The 20,463-nt window shown below is 40.6% G+C and overlaps 3 protein-coding genes across 3 annotated transcripts; 2 read left to right on the top strand and 1 right to left on the bottom strand.

The window, feature by feature from the left end:
* Window positions 1–3,783: 3,783 nt before the first annotated feature.
* On the top strand, window positions 3,784–5,326 carry MELLADRAFT_94140 (uncharacterized protein; the record flags this gene model as incomplete). The annotated part of the gene is made up of 3 exons (XM_007416946.1): window positions 3,784–3,795; window positions 3,838–5,211; window positions 5,291–5,326. The coding sequence occupies 3 exons, from the start codon at window positions 3,784–3,786 to the stop codon at window positions 5,324–5,326; spliced, it is 1,422 nt and encodes a 473-aa protein (XP_007417008.1).
* Window positions 5,327–14,099: 8,773 nt separating this feature from the next.
* Window positions 14,100–15,848, bottom strand: MELLADRAFT_68387 (uncharacterized protein; the record flags this gene model as incomplete). The annotated part of the gene is made up of 4 exons (XM_007416924.1): window positions 14,100–14,532; window positions 14,743–15,503; window positions 15,569–15,646; window positions 15,720–15,848. The coding sequence occupies 4 exons, from the start codon at window positions 15,846–15,848 to the stop codon at window positions 14,100–14,102; spliced, it is 1,401 nt and encodes a 466-aa protein (XP_007416986.1).
* A 3,450-nt stretch (window positions 15,849–19,298) lies between these two features.
* Window positions 19,299–20,336, top strand: MELLADRAFT_112485 (uncharacterized protein; the record flags this gene model as incomplete). The annotated part of the gene is made up of 1 exon (XM_007416961.1): window positions 19,299–20,336. One exon carries the CDS (start codon window positions 19,299–19,301, stop codon window positions 20,334–20,336), a length of 1,038 nt encoding a protein of 345 aa, XP_007417023.1.
* Between the last annotated feature and the right edge of the window lie 127 nt (window positions 20,337–20,463).

Here is a 20,463-nt window from a genome sequence, read left to right on the forward strand (position 1 = left end):
ATGAGACCCTTCATAATGTATCATGCTGAACCACTCTCATAGCCATACATGCATAAATGCTCACTCATCATCAGAAGCAGATGGTTTTTACAATTCACTTTAAGCTAAGACGGGGGAAAATGTGTTGAGGATGAGATGAGGTGTATGATAAAATAAGCTGATATGTTTATTGTCATAACTCACAAAACAACCCATTGAGTAGAAAATGTTTCTTGTTGATGTAAAGCTTGAAGTTCAACAATGGATTGGTCAAGGGAGCATAACCATGTAAGTTATCATTGAGTTTTATAATTTGTGGGGTGGTGAAAGGGACCAACACCGTATTGTATGACTATTACTGCAATCTGGGTGAAAGGATAGATGGAAGGGAGAAGTTTGTAAGATGGGAATGTGAGGTTGATTTGGCCAGAATTAAATGTTGCATTGGAGATGGATAGGGAACAACTTGCTCATCAAAGGATGGTGATACCATAGCATTGTACTACCAAGAAAAGGATTAAGTATGTCTTAATGTAAGGAGATTTTCAAAACACATAGTGCAGTACAAGATCTGATTTACAAGATAAAATGTTATTAGAAGAGATGTAAAAAGAACAAATGATTCCAAAACAAATTCAATATGTAGTAATAAAATGAAGGCTTCTCTGTTTCAAAAGGAAGAAGAAAAGCAAGTTCCAGTCAGCAGGATGGGAAAATTGTAGGGTTTGAGAAAAACAGGAACAAGGAGGAGCATGAAAGTATGGTAGAGTAAAAGATGTAAAGAGATGATACACGTGAATCTGGACAGACATTTGAAAAAGGCAGAAGGTTGAAGATATGATTTGGAGAGCAATGCTGACCTAATGAAAAGCAAAATGATGTGAATTTCATGCGCACATATTGTAGGGTTTGGAAATTGATGACTGTAATAGTACAACACTCCATGTAGGAAATCACAAAATAAAAAAAATTGACATGTAGAATAGAGGCCACAAAAGTGCGGCGGGACACAGAGAAAACATTCCACAAACACATCCTTTTAAAACATATCACGTTTGAATTGAATGTATAAAATTACAATTTACATGTGATGTAGTCAAAAGGAATGGCAAAAGCTTGAATGCGCACGCCTTGGTGACAACCTAAATCATGAAGATAGTGCAGGAGGTGCACATATATGTTATGCTCAAGAGGGATCCAGTGTGGTGAATTGAGAAAGTTTGGGAACAAGGTCACCTGCTAAGTTTGGAACAAAAATGTAATTATGGGTCTGGATTTGGATCTGATATCTGGTTACAGAAACTGCACAAGAAAAAAGAACAAATTAGGTGTGTCATGATGAGTTTCATATGCGTTGTTAACAAGAAAGAATAGGGAGGGAAGAAAAAAATGAGTTATTCTTATGGTCTCCTTTCAGCAGATGAAGAAAGGAGACAGGTGAGCATAGAGAAGGTATTTTAATGAAAGTTGATTGAGATAAACATGACTATAGCATATTACAACACTGGGGCAAATGTAACAGTATATTTTGTGGTGATTCAATCTCAACATGAATCTATTGAGAAGCTGCTTGAGGTGGCATGCCTGACCCAAGGAGAGGGCACCTATTAGTATCATGGGTGTCCATCTCTACAAAGTACAAATATTTAGGTAATAAGGGGTATTGTACAAATATTTAGGTAATAAGGGGTATTGTACAACAATATGGACAAACAAATGTGAGACCATGCCTTTTGAAACCAATGGGAGACAATGAGAGACACTTATGATACAGCAACAAATCTTTAATAAAGCTGACCCAAAATGAATAAAGAACATTCCTGTACAAGTCTTCATAAACAATAGACGGTTGAAACAAGATCAAAGCTGTTTTGTGTAATGGTATAAATACAAGAAGTGCACATGAAGCTTGTGATGACATTGCATCTTCAGTTTGAATGATATTGTCATCTGGAGATAAATTGAGTAAACTTTTATAATCCTGGTGCATTCCTTCACCACCAGGAAATAAAGAGTAGACATCTTGCTATTCCATAAGTGGATGAGCAAGGATGGAAGTATCCTCTAACAATAAAATGTAGTGTTAAACGGTATCTAAGCCAAAGCTAAAAGGTGTAAAGGTGATGAAAAGAGTATGTGAAGCAATGATAATATTATAATATTCTCAACCTTGCTACACACATAAATGGCTCTTTAGGGAGTCTATGACTGATTATTAATTGATGTTTTTCAGAGCCAGGTGAGCTAATTCACATCAAATCTTGACTCCTTGTTTTGGTTTACAATTATTGGTTGTGCAAGCTTTGCAAGATTGGCTGTCACTCAAGGTTGTGTAAATGTCCCCTGTTGTTAACAATTCACTCATCATGTCCATGTGGTGTTCACCTGTTCATGATGAGCGCACACAAGTTGCCTTTGTGCCTCAAAGGCAGTCCGTGTGCGCTTGTTGTTGGGCAACTGCCACAAGGACACAGTGACTGTTGTGAATTTTGAGTAATCCCTAGTTATCTATTTAACCAATCCAATGACTTGACCTATCAACTCTGGATGCTCCATTTATGCTCTGATACACAGACCCAGATCTACTGGCTTACACCAAATCTTGATCTTCCAGAAATTGCAAACCATCCTGAACTTTACTATTCACTCATGCATATAGATACTTGCTATAAACTCATGGAAAACATATTATTATTTTGTGACAGCAAACCAGAAGACATCCAATGTGTTGTCATATTCTCCCTTGGATACTACTGATGTAGTATATGCTTTTGAGCTGTCTATAGGTTCAAAATTCAGATGACATAGGCAATGGTTGATGTATGATTCCACCAGCCATATGATGATAGGCAACATGCTTGGTTCTGTTGATGTTGACAAGTTGGTTGAACCCTACTATGATGAATTAGCAAAGTTGAAATCACAGTCCAACAACAGGGGAATTTCTGACTAAGACTCACCATGTCTGTTTCAAGCTTTCACATCAACATGAGCAGATAAAGCTCTCTTTTTATCAAACAAGATCTCTTGTGCCTCGGGTCCAAAAGTGTTCTCTTCCACAGGCACTTTGTTGTGACTAGTTTACCTAAGTGACCCCTTGTGAAATTCTGAACAAGACTTGGGGACTTTCATGATTAATCATATGTGTTTATGCTTCATGTGTTGTAAATACTGCTAGCAATAGATCAAATCTACAAACCCAGGCCTGACAAAGGGGAATAGAATGCTATATGTACATACATATTTGGCACTTATACGTGGTCCAACAGCCCTTCTTTTTTGTTTCAAGGTGTGACCAAAAAGGGAATTTTTGGGGCCAGGGGATTATTTAGGATCCTTTCAAAATCTTCTTTGTCACCCAAAGTTAAACCTACGTGGGCCATAGGGTTTGAGCAAAGTGCAGGCCCAAAAAAGGACAGTTTCAATTCAGTCAATTTGGACAGCTGGCCGTTGAGTCCCATCACCACCCTTTTTTATCATTTTGAAAAGAAGCTTAAAACTGTTGAGTGGCGAATTGCTTGAGTCGTAGGCACTCCCTACGATTTGACATCCTTGCAGGTCATTTCCACATAAGGTCCAGACCTTTCACGTGTTTGGTTCTCGCAATAGGCTGTATGTAGGGCTATGTAGGGGGGAAATCACAACAAAGTCACAGAGCGATCGCCAAATCCGTGACATTATCATGCATGGAGAGGATTCTTATCTTTGATATCCGCTACCCTTTGTCCCTCATGATCTTGAAGTCAAGTTCAAAATCTCACATCGCCTTCCTATATTATACCCTTGAACCTCACTTCAAGCTTAATGGCTTGCATAGTTAGCTTCACTCGCGACCAATCCCAAGTCTCTCAACTTGAGGCAACTAGGTCTCAAACCACGACAATTGTCAACCATGACCCGACGGAAAAGACTTCCTCAACTTGTCATAACCAGAAGAAATACCGACACGGTGAAGATGACAGTGTTCCAGACGAACTAGAAACCGGTGAGTCACGACATCAGAGACGCGAAGACACGTCTCGTCGTGATGGGACATCCTCTCAACAACCATCTGATACCTCCCGTGTTAATCGGTCCCTTCCCGCTCAAGAAGAGCGACCAGGAAACTTTCCGACTCTCGCAACATATAAGCTTGATAGTATAAGGGAAGCTTGGCCTGAAGCGCGCTGCAAGCAGTATTTAGCTACTTTGGAGGTTTCATTACCGGCGGATCATGTATCAGAAGCTCGAAAGCTTTTTGAGGAACTCGAGCATTCGCTGCTTCTCCTTTCAGTATCCGGGAGTCTTACTACTCGACAAGACGGTGGTTCTGCTATGTCTAGCAACGCTCCTGCTTGTAATATGAACCGAGGAACGCAGATGCATCAAAGGGTTCCGAGTGAAGTGGTACAGCCTTTGCAATCATCGGCTGATAGCTGGTCAGCTGCTCGGTCGAATCATTTCAAAGAGGACTCACCTGAGATGGTCAATCGAAAAGTCCGAGCTTTACTCAATAAGCTCACGCGCGATAACTTTGATTCGATCTCAGATCAAGTGATTGATTGGGCTAACAAATCTAAAAAGGAGAATGATGGAAGGATTCTTAAACAAGTGGTTGCGTTAATTTTTGAGCACCATGTTGATGAAGCACACTGGTCAGAAATGTACGCCAAGTTATGTTGTAAATTAATGGAGAAACTTTCACCTGAAGTAAAGGATGAGAATGTACTTGATACGGCTGGTAATAAAGTACATGGTGGTCATCTGTTTAGGAAATACCTTATGAGTCGATGTCAAGAAGATTATGAACGAGGGTGGAGTAAGCGATATAAGTTGGCAGCTGCAGGTAAAGCAGCAGATGATGCAGTTAAACAAGCAGCAAATGAAAAATCAAAAGCAGAGGCCGAAGCAGTAGGAAAAGAAACTACCAAAGAAGCCGAAATCTTATCAGATGAATATTATGCAGCTCAAAAAGCCAAACGACAAGGATTAGGATTAGTTCGATTTATTGGAGAATTGTTCAAATTGAACATGTTAACAGAAAGGATTATGCATGAATGTGTTAAGAAATTGTTATCGAATATCGAGAATCCAGAAGAAGAAGACATTGAATCACTTTGTAGATTGATGATGACAGTTGGAAAGATGTTGGATCATGAAAAAGCCAATAGTCATGTGAATGTATATTTCACTAGGATGACTAACATGGCACAGAGTAAGAATCTAACTTCTAGAGCTAGATTTATGATTCAAGTCAGTTATTTGGTTTGGAGACCACTTGATTGCTTCGGTTTCTGAGGATTGACTTTTTCCTTGATAATTTGTTATTTAGGATGTCATTGATGCACGTAATAATCATTGGGTCTGACGTAATGTTGCGGCTGGACCAAAACTCATCGCACAAATTCACAAAGAGGTGCAAATTTTTCTTACAAATGATTGGACTGAGACCGTTCCAACTTTGCTTATCTTGTTTGTTTGTTCTTTCGGATTAGGCTCCTCAAACTTCTGATGATCAATATTTAACGTGGAATCAATAGAAGAAGGAGTAGCTTTGTCTGAAGGATCACTACGTCAAAGATATATGGAATGTACTAGGGAATTGATTGAAGAATTCATGGAGATGGATATGATTCAATTCAAATTAATAAATGAATCGGTAGAAACAATGATTGAAAGAAAGACAGTTGACACAAGGTTTTTTAAAGCAGCTTTTAAACCTGTGTTTGAATCTTTTCTAGTCGATACTGTTCTAGTATAAGTCTTCTTCTTTCTGTTTTCTACAAATTAAGAGGTTTAATTTTTTCAACGATTGCTATGTTTTGTTTCTATAGTGCACCAGCTGCATATGAAGATTTTGGTAGACTATTAGTTTCAGCTGGGTTTGAAGAAAATGAGGTTCAAGAGATAGGGGAGACGATTGAAGCCATTGATTTCGAAGTTATCAAAAAAAGATTATTAGATGGGTATTCATTGGCTAAGAAAGAAGCTTGTTTTGAAAGAGAAAGATGAAGTAGATTTTTGAGAAAAAACAAGTTACTTTGTAGTTTTATCGAGTTTTGAACCTTTTCAACTCTTCTTTGTTCTCTATTCAATCAAAGATAAAAAATTCATAAAAGATTTAAAGACATTTTGGACTATATTAGGGCGATTCAAGTAGAAAGTTGCAAACACTCGCGCCGCAAAGTACCGAACTGTTTTTCAAGGTCGTATGCATGTTAAATTCGTCATCCGCACCATCACAGATGCTCTAAAATATGGATTTTAAGTCACGTAAAATCAGGGCCAGGTTTTACAAACGGGTTTTTTTTCCTCTCTTTGTGGGCATCGAGGCGTTTGTTCCTGATGCCCATTCGTTTTTTTGTTGGTTGCAACTTCCAACGCCTTTTCATTTTGTTTCTTTATTGGCGCTCTTTTCCAGTCGCAGGGGTATTTGAGCAGATGGCGAGAGTGGCAGATCCACATCCAACGAGTAATCCCCTCATTTCCTTCTTGCTGCAGCTGCAAATTTCTTTCATCAACGTGACAATCGATAACTTCAAACCCCGACTGCCTTTTTTACTATGCCCCGCGTTTCAGAAAGGGTTTTGGCTATCAGAGACCTGACCAACCTGTGTGTCGTGGCCCACATGGAAGCCCACGTCAGATTGCCTGGACAACCTCTCGATTCCGAAAATCCAACCGAGGGCAACCTTCTTTTCCAGGATGATCCAGTCATGGCGGACTTATATGATGATCTCTTCGATGAAGAACAACGATGGGGCCAGTGGCTGGCCGATGTTACCTCAAGACGCTATCTCCACAGTCGGCTACGTGATGCTCTTCCCACGCCTTTTGCACTAGGCGATATGTTACGAAACCGACAAACCGATTTCCGCCAGGCAATGCGGACTACACCCGAAGGGTTTCAAGCCCTACTTGATATCATCAAATTCAACCCAATCTTCATTTCTTCTAGCAACAATGCTCAGCCTCCAGTAGACAAACAACTCGCCATTACCCTGGAGCGACTCGGAAGCAACGGGAACGGCGCCTCCGTCGGTCGTTTCGCCCGTAATTATAAAGTGGGAAGAGGCTCTGTTATTAACTGCACGCGCCGAGTGATCTCGGCGATCTTGGACGCGGGAGACCACTATCTCGCATGGCCAAACTCAATCAGAAGGAAAGCAATTTCGAAAGTTATGGAGCGTGACGGTTTCCCTGGTTGTGTGGGTTTTGTAGACGGAACAACTGTGCCTCTCTTCCAACGACCTGGCCGTGACGGGGAGGTGTTCTTCGACCGAAAACATGGGTACTCCATCAATGTCCAGGTTGTATGTGACTGCGATCGCAGAATTACCTACGCTTACGCTGGGTGGCCCGGTTCGTGCTGTGACAGCACCGTCTATTCAAAGACGGAGATTGCCAATCAGCCGATGATATACTTTGATCGTGGTATGTCCTATTTGTTCTTGACGGTGGGTTAATGTCCAAATATCTAACTATTTTTTTCATTTAGGTGAATACATAATTGCGGATTCCGTGTACATACCTTCCGAAACCATTGTGCCTTCATACAAGGGCCAGGCTGCCGAGGTCGAGAGAAACAAAGACTTCAATTGGTGTGTTGCAAAGGCCAGAGTGCGCAACGAGCACTGTATCGGAATTCTAAAGTCTCGTTGGGCCTCACTCCAAGGCTTAAGATTGGCGTTGAATAGTCGGGGTGATATGTTTAACATCCTCCGGTGGATCCGCTGTTGCATTATCTTACACAATATGCTAGCAGACCCTGGAAACACTTGGGAAGAGGAAGAAGATAATCTTGTGCTGAGGGAACCAGGGGAAGCAGGAAGATTACGTGGGGGAGTCTATGCTGATCCTGCGGGAATTGAAAGAGGACGGGCTAAACGAGAAAGTGTTAGAGACCACGCGGTCGCTTACAACTGGCAAAGCGGTGGCCTACCAATTGTATCATGATTTTTCATCTTCTGTTTAGCTCTTTGGTAATCCACGTTGGAATCTGTACTCTTCTTCTTGAACCTCGTATCTTTCTCTCGCTGATCGTTTTGTTCAGTTACCTTTTTGTTTATGTAGTCATTGTTTCTTGTCTCGTTATCAAATGTTTATTTGTTCTTTGTCTGAAGCATTTGTGTTCTCGTTCTCAAGCCTTTGTTCGATTTTGTTTGAAGCAAATTTTTGTCTTGGTTTGCTTTCACCTATCTGTGAAGTTTTGCAAAAGTTTTCAATGTTTGTCGACTCTTTTTGCCTGAGTTTGTCCAGTTGAGCTCCTTGCGAGAGAACATGTGACATGTGTTACGTTAGTGACTGCAGAAAATTAACAACGTAAAACTTCTTCAAAATAGACCACACACTTGAAGAGATTACGGTGTATGAGATTCTCGCATACACCGTAAAGGTCCACAATGGGACCAGGGGGCCCCTCACGCTTCAAGTCTTCAAACAGAATAGAGTGCCTTTGGCCTTTGTCATTACTTCTCATGTACAGTTGGACAAGTTTAAAACTAAGGGAACACACTTTCGAACAACACACAAAGCAGCACACATCGCAGGAGGTAAGAAATTTGGAAAACGCGCCAGACTGTACTATCACAAAGCACGCGCCAGACTGTACTATCACAAAGCTATCACAGAAAGAGTTTAAATAAAGAAATTCAAGCGTTCTGATAAAGAAAATCGACAAAGAAAATGGACGAATTCGAGAAAACAAAAGGTGCACAACCTATAAGCAATCAAGCAACATGGAGACGAAGTCAGTACCATAATCGCAAAACCCTTGCAAACACATGGACAACTATACTTACAAAAGCCAAAGGGTACTAAGCTTGTTCTTCGGGATACACTGTTGAGATTCAATCGACACAAGCATACTTTCCCTAGATTATGCTTATAGCACATCTACCCCAACCTTTCTACATATATATATAACATTGATTTATCATTCATCAGTCTTCTTTTCCCCATCAATGAAAAGAAGACTGTGAGTGACTGATTTCTCTATTCTTTATTCTTTATCTTTGTGACCTTCTCTGACTCATGATTAATTTCTTATGTTCTTAGTTGTTATCTTTATCAGACCCAAGATAGGACTCTGAACATATTTGTTTTTCCCGCTCAGGTACTTATTTCCCCATCAATGAAAAGAAGACTTTGTTATCTTTATCAGACCCAAGATAGGACTCTGAACATATTTGTTTTTCCCGCTCAGACCGTGTTCCAAGACTTTCTCATGGTAGCGAGAGTAGTGTAACGATCAGTCAACCTACATAACAAACCAACACATTATACGGTCCTCAATTGATCTCAGCTCTAATTCATTCAATTCAATCAACGGTCAACAGTTAATCACATATTGTCTGATCTCAAATCTTCATATCAATCATATTCACAGATAATTACAAATCACAGTCATGTCTTCATCATCAACAGAAACTACTAGACCTTTGCCACCAAGCATATCACCAAGAGATCAAGCTGCAGCATGGAGCTTGACTCTCAGCCGAGTTTCTCCTGCCAAACCACTAACAAAGGAAAATGCTTTATTATGGCTCAGCAAGATACAAACTTCTGTCAAATCACTTCAGATCATTGAACTATTAGAATCAGATATAGACTCAAAAGGTTCAGACTCAGCAACCAAGACATCAAATGGAATTATCCGAAGCTGTCTCGTTTCATGGATGTTATCAAACATGGATGAAGAGAACGAGATTCGATTCCGAGACAAAATCACAGTCTACACTCCTACAGGATCGACTGTTGAAGACTTACCAAGTAAACTATGGAAGAGTATTGACCAATATTATGTAGATCGATCAGCAGAGGTTCAGTTGTTATTAAAGAATACACTTGATATCATGAAGCAAGGAAACGAAGAAAGTTTGAGCAATTACTTAAACTCATACAATTCATTAGTTGTACGTTACAAACATTCAGGTGGAAAGATAGAAGATGCTGAATTAGGAAGGAAACTACTCGGATCTCTAAATCAATATCGACTCAAAGATGCGCGTGATGTTTTAAAAGCAAAGATTGTAAAATACGACGAAGTGATTGCAGAATTAGGACGATACTTGAATGACAAAGCGCTGCTCGGTATCACCGAGCACAAATCATCGCCAATAGTCACATACTCACCCGAAGCGAGTGTAGCATCTTTCTCACAATGCACTCCTACAAACTGTTATGGTTACACTAGAGCTAAAAAACATACCGCTGAAGAATGTTTCAAAAGACCAGGTAATGAAGCTAAATACAACGAATGGGTTGAGCAAAAGAAGAAATCAGGCAAATGGGAAGATCGACCCACCGCAGCAAGTGCATTTTTTGCCTCTGAACCAACCATCGCCGAGCTCGAAGCTTTGTTCAACAGAATGAACGCGTAGTCATCAATAATTCAAACCATAAGACTTGAACTTAAAAAAAAAACCTAGAATTCAGACTCAGAAATCAGAAATCAGAAATCAGAACCCAGAACTCAGAACTCAGAACCCAGAACCCAGAACCCAGAACCCAGCTATCTTCATTCCATTGATTCTCATTCATTCCATTGATCCTCAGTCATTCATTCAATATCTTTCTATCCAAATTTAGATTTATTCAATTTTAGATTTCAGATTTTAGATTTATTCAATTTTTTTATTCTTTTACAATCAGTCAGTTTTATCTGAACCGTGTTCCAAGTGTTCAATTGTGTCGATTGAGGGAGGGTGTTGAGATTCAATCGACACAAGCATACTTTCCCTAGATTATGCTTATAGCACATCTACCCCAACCTTTCTACATATATATATAACATTGATTTATCATTCATCAGTCTTCTTTTCCCCATCAATGAAAAGAAGACTGTGAGTGACTGATTTCTCTATTCTTTATTCTTTATCTTTGTGACCTTCTCTGACTCATGATTAATTTCTTATGTTCTTAGTTGTTATCTTTATCAGACCCAAGATAGGACTCTGAACATATTTGTTTTTCCCGCTCAGGTACTTATTTCCCCATCAATGAAAAGAAGACTTTGTTATCTTTATCAGACCCAAGATAGGACTCTGAACATATTTGTTTTTCTCTGACTCATGATTAATTTCTTATGTTCTTAGTTGTTATCTTTATCAGACCCAAGATAGGACTCTGAACATATTTGTTTTTCCCGCTCAGACCGTGTTCCAAGACTTTCTCATACACCAGGCGAAGGTACACCGCCAGTTCCTGAGGAGACTTGCCCTCCATGACCAACCGTTGACAAAACGCCTTTCGTTCCTTTTGAGCCTCTTGTGCCAATTGCCGAGTTTGAATGTCGCGTTGCTCTTGACGGTCAAGAAAATATCTTTCTTTGTCCCAAGTGAGCGCTGAGGTGCGAGCGTCAGCTTCCGCTGTCATTCGGTCCGCTTCAAATTGCTGTCTCCATTTGTTGGATTCAGTTAGCATTTGAATTCGCGCCTCATTACCTTGAAGCAAGGCGTTCGCAAGCGCATGTTTCTGTTCCTTGCTATGAACCGTCAATGGATCAATAGAAGGCAACGGGTTCAAAGCGCGACGCGAGAGAGTCCCTCGAGAGGCGCCGCGGGCGTTGTTGGCAGGCGTTGCACTTGGTATGATGCCTTCTTCGTCAGAGCTGCAATCCAAAGCCAGTTCTTCGGCTGCCAGACCCGCAAGCATCTTTGCTTCTCTGGGTGTATACGTTTTGGCTGGACGGGTAATTGGACGGGTGATTGTGGTCGTTGTCTTCGCTTTGGTGTCAGAGCTGAGAGGAACGACTGCAGGAGCTATAGCTAGACGTTTCTTTGCTGGCCTGCGGGCCAATGTTTGAGTCCGGTGGGTCGCCCTCTCAATGACTCCCTTGTCAGAATCGGGATCCAAGGCCTGGTGTTCAGGTGTAATTGCTCTTTTTTTGCCTGGCTGATTTGAGGGTTTCTCAGCAGTCACCGCGACCCCAGAGGGATTGCGAGGAGCAGGTTTTTCTACGACCAGGTCGGCAGTCTCTTCTTGCGGCGTTGGCGGTGGCGAAGTGAAATCGTCATTCAGAAATCGATGGTAGTGTTGGTTAAGCATTTCGGAAGCAGTTTGGTTACGATTGGATATGGGCGAAGCCGTTTGGGAATTGGGAGACTCGGCTGTTGAAGAACTTGGTAAGTTGAAACGAATAAAACTAGTAGGGCTCTCAAGAAACAAACACTGACCAGCAGTTTCCAACGTCAATTTTTGAGGGTGTGATGCGAATGCATGATCATGACCATCGGTTGTGTCACCGTCGGTATCTGCATGGCCACTGATATCAATGATATCGGGATCACCTTCGTCACTGTCATTGTCAGAGGATTTTGGGCCGAGTCCGCTGTCCAGGATGCCAAAAGGAGTTACGTTTCTTTTGTCACGAAACAGACAGTCCATCTCAGAGTAAAACGGGCACATCGATTCCAGCAAGTCTTCCATTGTGTGGATTCCATCGGCAACATTTTTAGCCGACAGGCCACTACCCGTCTTCAGGCTGAAATTCTTGGCTGCGGCGTACTTTGCTTTGTATCGTTTGAGGCGCTGGTATAGAAGTCGCCCGTTGAGCCGCATGTTGGTCGTGTCGTGGCGTATGTTGTAGTTATTATTCAGTTTGATGGCGAGAGGGTTCAACAACGTCCTAGGGTTCATCGGTAGGCCGGACACCCTGGTATGGCTGCCACCGCCAAAAAGCGCATTGCGGATTTTCGGTTTGGAGAGGTACGAAATGATTGTTTGATAATCGACCAGATCAAGACTCGGACTGTCTCTAGTCGCTTTGGAACCGGCGTTGGCCACTGAAACGGAACGAGGACGCTGTGACGCTAGGCGGGATCGCCTGATCGCGGATGGGGTAGGCTTAGACCCTGCTGCCAAACCAGAAGCCACGAGGTCCTCTTCGATCTGGGCCTTGGTTCGACGAGCCCTGCGTGGGCCCTGCAAAAGAACGGAACAAGTTGGTCAGCTGATGGCACAATAGCCTAGGAAGTCTACATAATGACACACACACCTTTCCAGTTGGTTGGGATTGTGGTGCCATGTCAAAGATGCCCAAAAATGGAGTATACGATACGCAAGATACGATAAGGAAGACCAAAATGATTGCAAAAGAGAGAATCGACTCAATTCAAATGATGATGATTAAAAAAGAGATTCGAAAGATACTGAAAGGTTGCTCCAAGAAGAAGAACGTTCTGAGCTTGAGGGAGAAGTGGGAAGTGGGCCAGTGCTGAATCGATATGAAAATAAGATATGAAAGGAGGATGAGATGATCCCGATCAAGACCGGACCGCATCTGGGGATAAACCGGGTCCCATGTGACTCTGGAGTTGGACGGTTAATTTGTTTGCTTGTTCAAACAAATCTGTTAATGAAAGAGACGAAGCAAAAAAAAGAAAAACGACAATGTTTTTTTTCTGAAGGACGGTTATATCCAGGTACACACTGAGGAAAAAAAATCGTGATGGAAACTTTTTTTCCCAATGGTTTGACTATTTTTTGCCCTGGTTTTAGGGACAATGCTTAAAAATTTTAAGGTTGATTAAGTGACCGCAAAAGGGTGAACCACCTTTAAAGGTGGATCACTCACTTATAAATAAAGTTAAAATTATAAGGTTGCGGATAAATCGTAAAACTTAAAAAAGCGCTGTAAAACGTCTACTTGAATCGCCCTATTGACAAAAGGTATGTATTATTTATTGCTCGGGCTGCCCTGCGGAGAATATTTGGCAGACGGTCATAAGACAGCGTGTTTATGGGCTTGCGGCTGGACTGTGGGTACCTATGCGACGATTCTGAAAGATATCTGGTAGGTGTCTGATCAGGTCTGAGCTGGAGGGCCATCAAAAGACAGCCCATCACTGCAGACGGATGGGCCGCCCTCAGGCCGCGCCGCTAGACTGCATCACAGTTCTTCTCTCTTTCTCTCTCAATTCTCCCTCAATCTCAATTATATGGATGATGTCAATTGCTTCATTACAAATCACAAATAAGAAAGAAACAACTGGAGAAAAAAGAAAAAAGAGAAAAAAGAGAAAAAAGAGAAAAAAGAGAAAAATAGGAAAAATCAGGCCAGATAGTACGAAATTATATAAAACATTTTATTCTAAAGTTTTCAAAAAAGATTTCTATCTATCAATTCTTCTGTCGAGTAATCAACAGAAAGAATTTTCAAAATCGAGATCAAGATTTAAGATAGATTTTTCAATATTAAAACTAAGATCTGTTAAAAAATGATCATTTTGTTCTAAAGAAGATTTCATAACCTCAAAACTCATATCTGTGGAATAAGGAGACTTCTGACAAGTATTGTCAATTAAACCAAACGGATCTTGAAGTTCTTCTACTGGTGTTGGTAGAGAATTAGTATTCTGAGCGCTTGAATAAGATGAACGAATATTTGAAGAGGGTGTAGATGGGAGAGAATAAGTTTCATCGACCGTAGCAAAGTCCAGTGGCCTTTCTTGATGGAGAGGAAGAGTGATACCAAAAGATTCATCTGCTTCTTTTCGATCTTCATCGGTCATAAGATTATCTAAGATTTCAGACCAATGAAGTTGTCTTTTGGTATCTTCGAAATTCTTTGAGCTACATTTTAAAGGTTTTGAATTCGAAGAAGTGGCCGTGTTGAGAGATGATGAGGATGTGACAGTAGCCAGTGTAGAAGTAGAGGATTTTACAGTCTCTAAAATCTGATGTTCAAGGATCAACTCATTGAAGATATCAAAATTAGAAGACTCTACTGAAGTAAGAGGCATGAACTCGATTGATCCCGCTTTATCAGTTTCTTGTTGTAACTCTTCTTCCGCTTCCTCCCAATCAGAAGCCGTCATTAAGTTGTCTAAGATTTCAGTCCAATGGAGTGTTGGTTTTGATTCCTTTGAAATTGGTGACTGAGTGGTGAAAACTTGTGAGTTATGAGTGATCGAGGGTAGTTTGGAGTTCAAAAGTGAAGGGGTCGAGATTTCAGATGTGTTGAGTTCGGCAAGTAACTCGTTGTAGATATGAAAGTTTTCGGATTGGTCTTCAGTGAGTGGGATAAAAGAAAGGGTTTGATCGATTGAACTTGTATTGACTGTTGGTTCGTTTTCTTTCTGCAACTCTACTTCTGCTTCTGCCCAATCAGACGCTGTCATTAAATCATCTAATATTTCAGTCCAATGAAGTGTTGGTTTTGATTTCTTTGAAACTGGTGCACCAAAAAGTTGTGATTTTGAATGTGATCTTTTTGTTGCTCGAGAGAAGTTTGGGATGGTCAAGGGAGACTCAGAGGTAGAAAGTGAAGGGGTTGAGATTGCCAAAATGTTGTGTTCGGCGAGTAACTCGTTGAAGATATGAAAGTTTTCAGACTGATCCTCAGTGAGTGGAATAAAAGAAGTTGTTGGTTTGATTAAATTTGATTCAGAATCAACTTTTGTGACCAAAGCGATATCCAAATTGTTATCTTCTTCAGAGATCAAGATTTTTGGAAGTCTTTGTCGACGAACGGGACGCTTTCTTTGAGTAGGTAGTGGAACATAAGCGGAAGATTTGGTTGATTTTTCTTCTGAGACTTCAGACTATTGAATATCAAAAATGTCAGAAACTTGAAGTAGAAAACCACGAAATGTAAAAGTTGACAAACCTGATGGGTTGGAGTCAAATTCCATGTAATCAATTTTGGACTTCTACAAAGTTTGATGAGGAGCAATTCATAGGCAATCTGTTATGAGAGACAATGAAGATAATCAACTGATTGGTCTTTGATTGGATGAAGCGACAAAAGAAAAGCTTACCTTCTGTGAGTTGTCCGCTGATTCCCATGAGACTGTTGCATTGTGATGTGCTACAGCTCGCTTCATGACAAACCATGGATTAATTCCAAATCGTGCCGGCAGGTTAAGGCCAAGTGATAGGTAAGACATGTTGATGACAGGAAGGTGAGGAATTATGAGTTGGGTCAAAGAGATTGAAGGATGAAGAAAGATCGAGAAAGATCAAGATCACTGAGATTGGATGGTAGAAGATAGAGAGATGTGATGATGCAGTTGTGAGAGAGTTGACTGCGGAACCAGATATTCAGATGATAGTGATGCAAAGTGCAGAGTGAAAAATGGTTGGGAAATGTTATCAAAAGATGTGAATGATAGAGGATGAAGAGAGGGAGAAATCGGAGAGAACGACAGATATTTATACATGTCTTCTGCTTGAAATCGTGTGCCGGTCTGTTGAAAGATTTCCTCAAGGCACACAAGCAGAAGTGTTCCTGATGATAGTGCTATCGTCGGCACGGGACTTTGTCCATATTTTTCCATGGCCGATCAACTTTGGCGGTCTTGATCACAAAATATCGTCACAAACTGAAAAAGCTCAGCATTCGACTGAAATAACTCGAATCTGAAATTATCAAACAGATCACATTAGCAGTGTGTCTTGAAACATCACGTGTTGCACTGACCAAGTAGTAATTGAATCTTTCTCACGTCCACCAGTGCAGAGTCACTTTTGTCAATTTCCAACCTGACCAGACATAGCGACCATAATTCCCGCTCGTGACTTTTACGCGTCTCCAGTAACGAGTTGACCTTCAAATCATCCTAGATTACATCCAATGCAACTGTTAGCCGAGTTAACAAATAGAGTTCCTGTACCAAACATCAGATCTTCGTGCGGGTGGTGCTGGCAGAACAAGCTAACGAGTGTGTCAATTTTATTCCGTCCGGGAAAGGGATGGAGGGGTGGGATGACTCTGAGCGGAAGTTTGTCCCTGATGGAAGTTTTGTCATTGGCATCGGCACGTGACGCCGTCAAATTTTACCAACGGCCGACCAATTTTGGCAGCCTTTGTGATGACAGAATTTTATCACGAACTAGAAAAGCTCAGCATTCGACTGAAATAACTCGAAGCTGAAATCATCAAACAGATCGCATCAACAGTGTGCCATGAAATATCACGTATTGCCCTGACAAGTACAGAACAACTGCACCTCTTTCACGTTCACCAGCGCACTTGAGTCCATGATAAAAATTTCGATCTTGACCAGAAATATTGATCACAATTCCGGCACGCCGATTTCACGTGTCCCCGTAAGTAGAAGCCAGACTGATACCCAATGCAACTGTTAGTCAAGTCAACGTCGCTCGGCGAAAGGTATTCCAACTTTTGGTACACATACCCAAGTATTAGTTCCGTTCGTGCGGCTGGTAAATTTCGTGAAGCACACCTTCTGATCGTTCCGACCGAGATGCAGGAGTGGGATGAATCTGCAATTGTGAATTGGCTAGGTTCGTTTTCTTGAGTCTCTCATCAACGGCTATTCATCCGGAAGTAGTTAGCTCAGACCTTGAACTTTGAAGTTAAGACAGACAGTTGATTTATTCATCGATTCAGTGTTGTCCTAGAATAGGTTTGGGTGCTTGAGGTGTCCTATGCTAAACTCACGATGTGCGGGGTTTAGCCAGAATCGGGGCGTGGAGCCCGCAATAAGTACAAATATCAACCGGAATAGATATGAGCAACAACTCAAGGCTTTAAACAAAAGGTCCACTAAGGGGCGGCCAAAACATCACAAGATACAGGGAGAGGTGGGTGGGACAATATTCAACAATATCAAAGATAAGCATCCAACGATAGAGATCAATAACAAGAAAACGGAGTGAGGCAGTCCTCCATGCTTTATGGAATCAACTCGAGGGAATTAAGCCTCCTTGGGATGAAGAGATGGTAAAGAGGTAGAACTCGAAAAGGGTAAAGAGCACAGCAAGTGCTGACACTGAGAATCAAGGCTTACACGACGTTCGTCCACGCGACGTCACGATGACTCCTTACCTATTCTCATTTCTAGAACCTGACTCCTGAGTCCTAGGGACCATGATCGGTTCATGTCCCTGAGTCACTCTTCAAAAAACAATCACAGTAAACGACTTTCAGTATCTCGTTTGTTGGTTTTTAAAGTTTTTCATTCCATTTATACCTCGTGTTTCCTTTTTCAAGTCATATTATAATCTCATTTTGAATTACTTTTTTGTTTGTGGTTTTGTTTTTTTTTCTTGGAAGAAAGAAAAGGTTTCTTCTCTTGTATCTCTTGATAACCAGATCCACATGGTGAAGGAAATTTGTTTGGTACATAAAGACGCATGCGGGTAGTTCAAGGTCGCAAGAAGTCTGATATTATTATGAGTATTGGAGTTACAAAACTTATCTCAAAATTCATTGATGACGCCTTTACACACGCGTCTAGAGTCAGAGTCTATACGCGACGTTGTATACTGCCCAATAAACAACAGCTACTACGAATTCTCGCAGAATGATGAACGCCGAACCTCGTCTCATAAAACCGATGATGTGAAATGAATAAATATTGAATATTTCTTAGTAAGAACAAAACCTACTAGAATAAAACTTGGTGTTTTATCATTCAGGTTGACTTATCGAATTCCATGTTCGACATTTCAGTCATGGATAGGAAAATATAGCACAACTTGAGGATTTATGTCTTGTCTTAATCAGCCCGGCTCTTGATTCAAAGAGATGGTAAGATAGAATGATCCACATGAAAACCACGTACCCGTCCAATTCGACAAAAGCCTATGTAAGCAAAGCGAACAAGAGGGCCCGTTTCTTGACCCATTGTTAGGGAGCGACATCGGGGGGTTTTTTTACAGCAGGCAGTAATCTCATAGCGTGAGCTTTGACAAGAAAGGTATAAGAGAAGTGAACATAAAAGCACCTTTCTTGTGCCATATACCTTTTCAGGAAGAGTGAAAATAAGACAAGTTCTGACTGATCTTGATCAAAGCTTTTGTCATTTGGATGGTTGAGAATTACTCAGTACCCAATAAACGAAGAAGTTACCCTCTCTGAGTACCATTCAGCGTACCTGCCATCTTCCCTTTACGCTCCTAGAACAGGGCATCGAGAACTGTTCATGACCTCATCCTTGAATCTCGATCAGCGGCATCTTTGAATGGGTTTCGATCTAAAGTAAAAGAAAGCACACTGCTCCAAAGAGTGCTTTCCCTCAGTCAATTCACTGGCCCGAAAAGTCAACTCAAATGTACGGATGTTGACTTTTCATTGTTTTGACTAAACTTTTACTATAGCGTTGAGCTTTGGTAGAATGATTGACTGAGAGCTGTTGAACATATATAAAAGCAAACCCCTTCATCCAAGGAGACTTTAAGCCTCATCCTCTCATTTAAACCATTTTCATTTTCGTAGTAATAACCAGTTTATATATCTCTCTCCGATCTCACTTTTCCGGATCACATCAACTTATTACTCCACTCAATTGTATAAAACACTTGCTGAACCTTACACGCCTTCAACACTTATAAACACTTTATCTCATTCCATACGCGAATCATTTTCCAACATGTCGAAAACTCAATCCACTCGTGATTTCAACAATTGGCGAAGAGGTCCTGGTCCCCTAACTCAAGAACCTCTCCCAAGCCGATCTGGAGTCGCCAATACCCCTCCAAGGCCATTATTATCACATCCATCACATGTCAATACACCATCACATACAAATCCAGTCTATAATTCTGCTCAACAGAGTCTTAACTCAACCTCTTGGCGGGATCCAACTGGTTACAAACCTCGTACAGACTACAGAAGTCCGATAAATCGCGAAGCTCGACGCGAGGTAGCTCCAAAACAAGTATGGTCTCAAGTAGATGAAGAAGACGAAATTAAAAAAACAAAAAGAAAAGCAACAGCTTTATTAAACAAACTGACGTTGAAGAACTTTCAATCTATATCAGATCAAATCTTAGAGATCATTAATTTATCAAAAGATTCAAAACAAGATGAATTAGCTAAACTGATCTTCAATTTGATCTTTAAAAAATCATTAGATGAACATACTTTTGTTGATCTTTATGCAGAATTAGTTAAGCGGATCTTTGATAGTGTTGCTAAACCCATCCAACATCGTAAAGCTTGGAATGTGATCAAAGAAGAAGATCAAGAATTGATTTATCGAAAGTATTTACTTGATCAATGTCAAACTTCATTTCAATCAACTTGGCCTACAAACCATGATGAATCCAAGAAGAAAAACTCAAGCGAAGAAGAAAACATTGAAAAATCAAATGAAATCTTACAAGAATTTACAGAAGAATATTATCAAGACCAAAAGAAAAAACGACAAATGATTGGATTAATCAAATTGATTGGTGAATTATTTAAATTGAATATAGTAGCAGCTAAGATTATAGATATTTGTTGTACCAAACTTTTGGTTAAAGTTAATGATCCAATCGAATCGGATATCGAATGTGTTTGTGCATTGATGATGAAAGTCGGGTCAAAGTTAGATCAAAGAGATCCTAAACCACTTAGATTTGAACAATTTATTCAAAGGTTAATTCAAATTTCTATTGCTCAACCTCCTACTTCTCGAATTTAAATTTATGATCATTGGTGAGCTTGATTTTTTTTTTCTCAATTTTCATCAACTTGGCCTTCTTTTTCTGTTTTGATTAACTAAGGATTTCTTTTTTACTTTTTTTTGTAGGATTTTACTTTGATAGTCC

Source organism: Melampsora larici-populina, assembly GCF_000204055.1.
Source record: "Melampsora larici-populina 98AG31 unplaced genomic scaffold MELLAscaffold_66, whole genome shotgun sequence".
Lineage (NCBI taxonomy): Eukaryota > Fungi > Basidiomycota > Pucciniomycetes > Pucciniales > Melampsoraceae > Melampsora > Melampsora laricis-populina.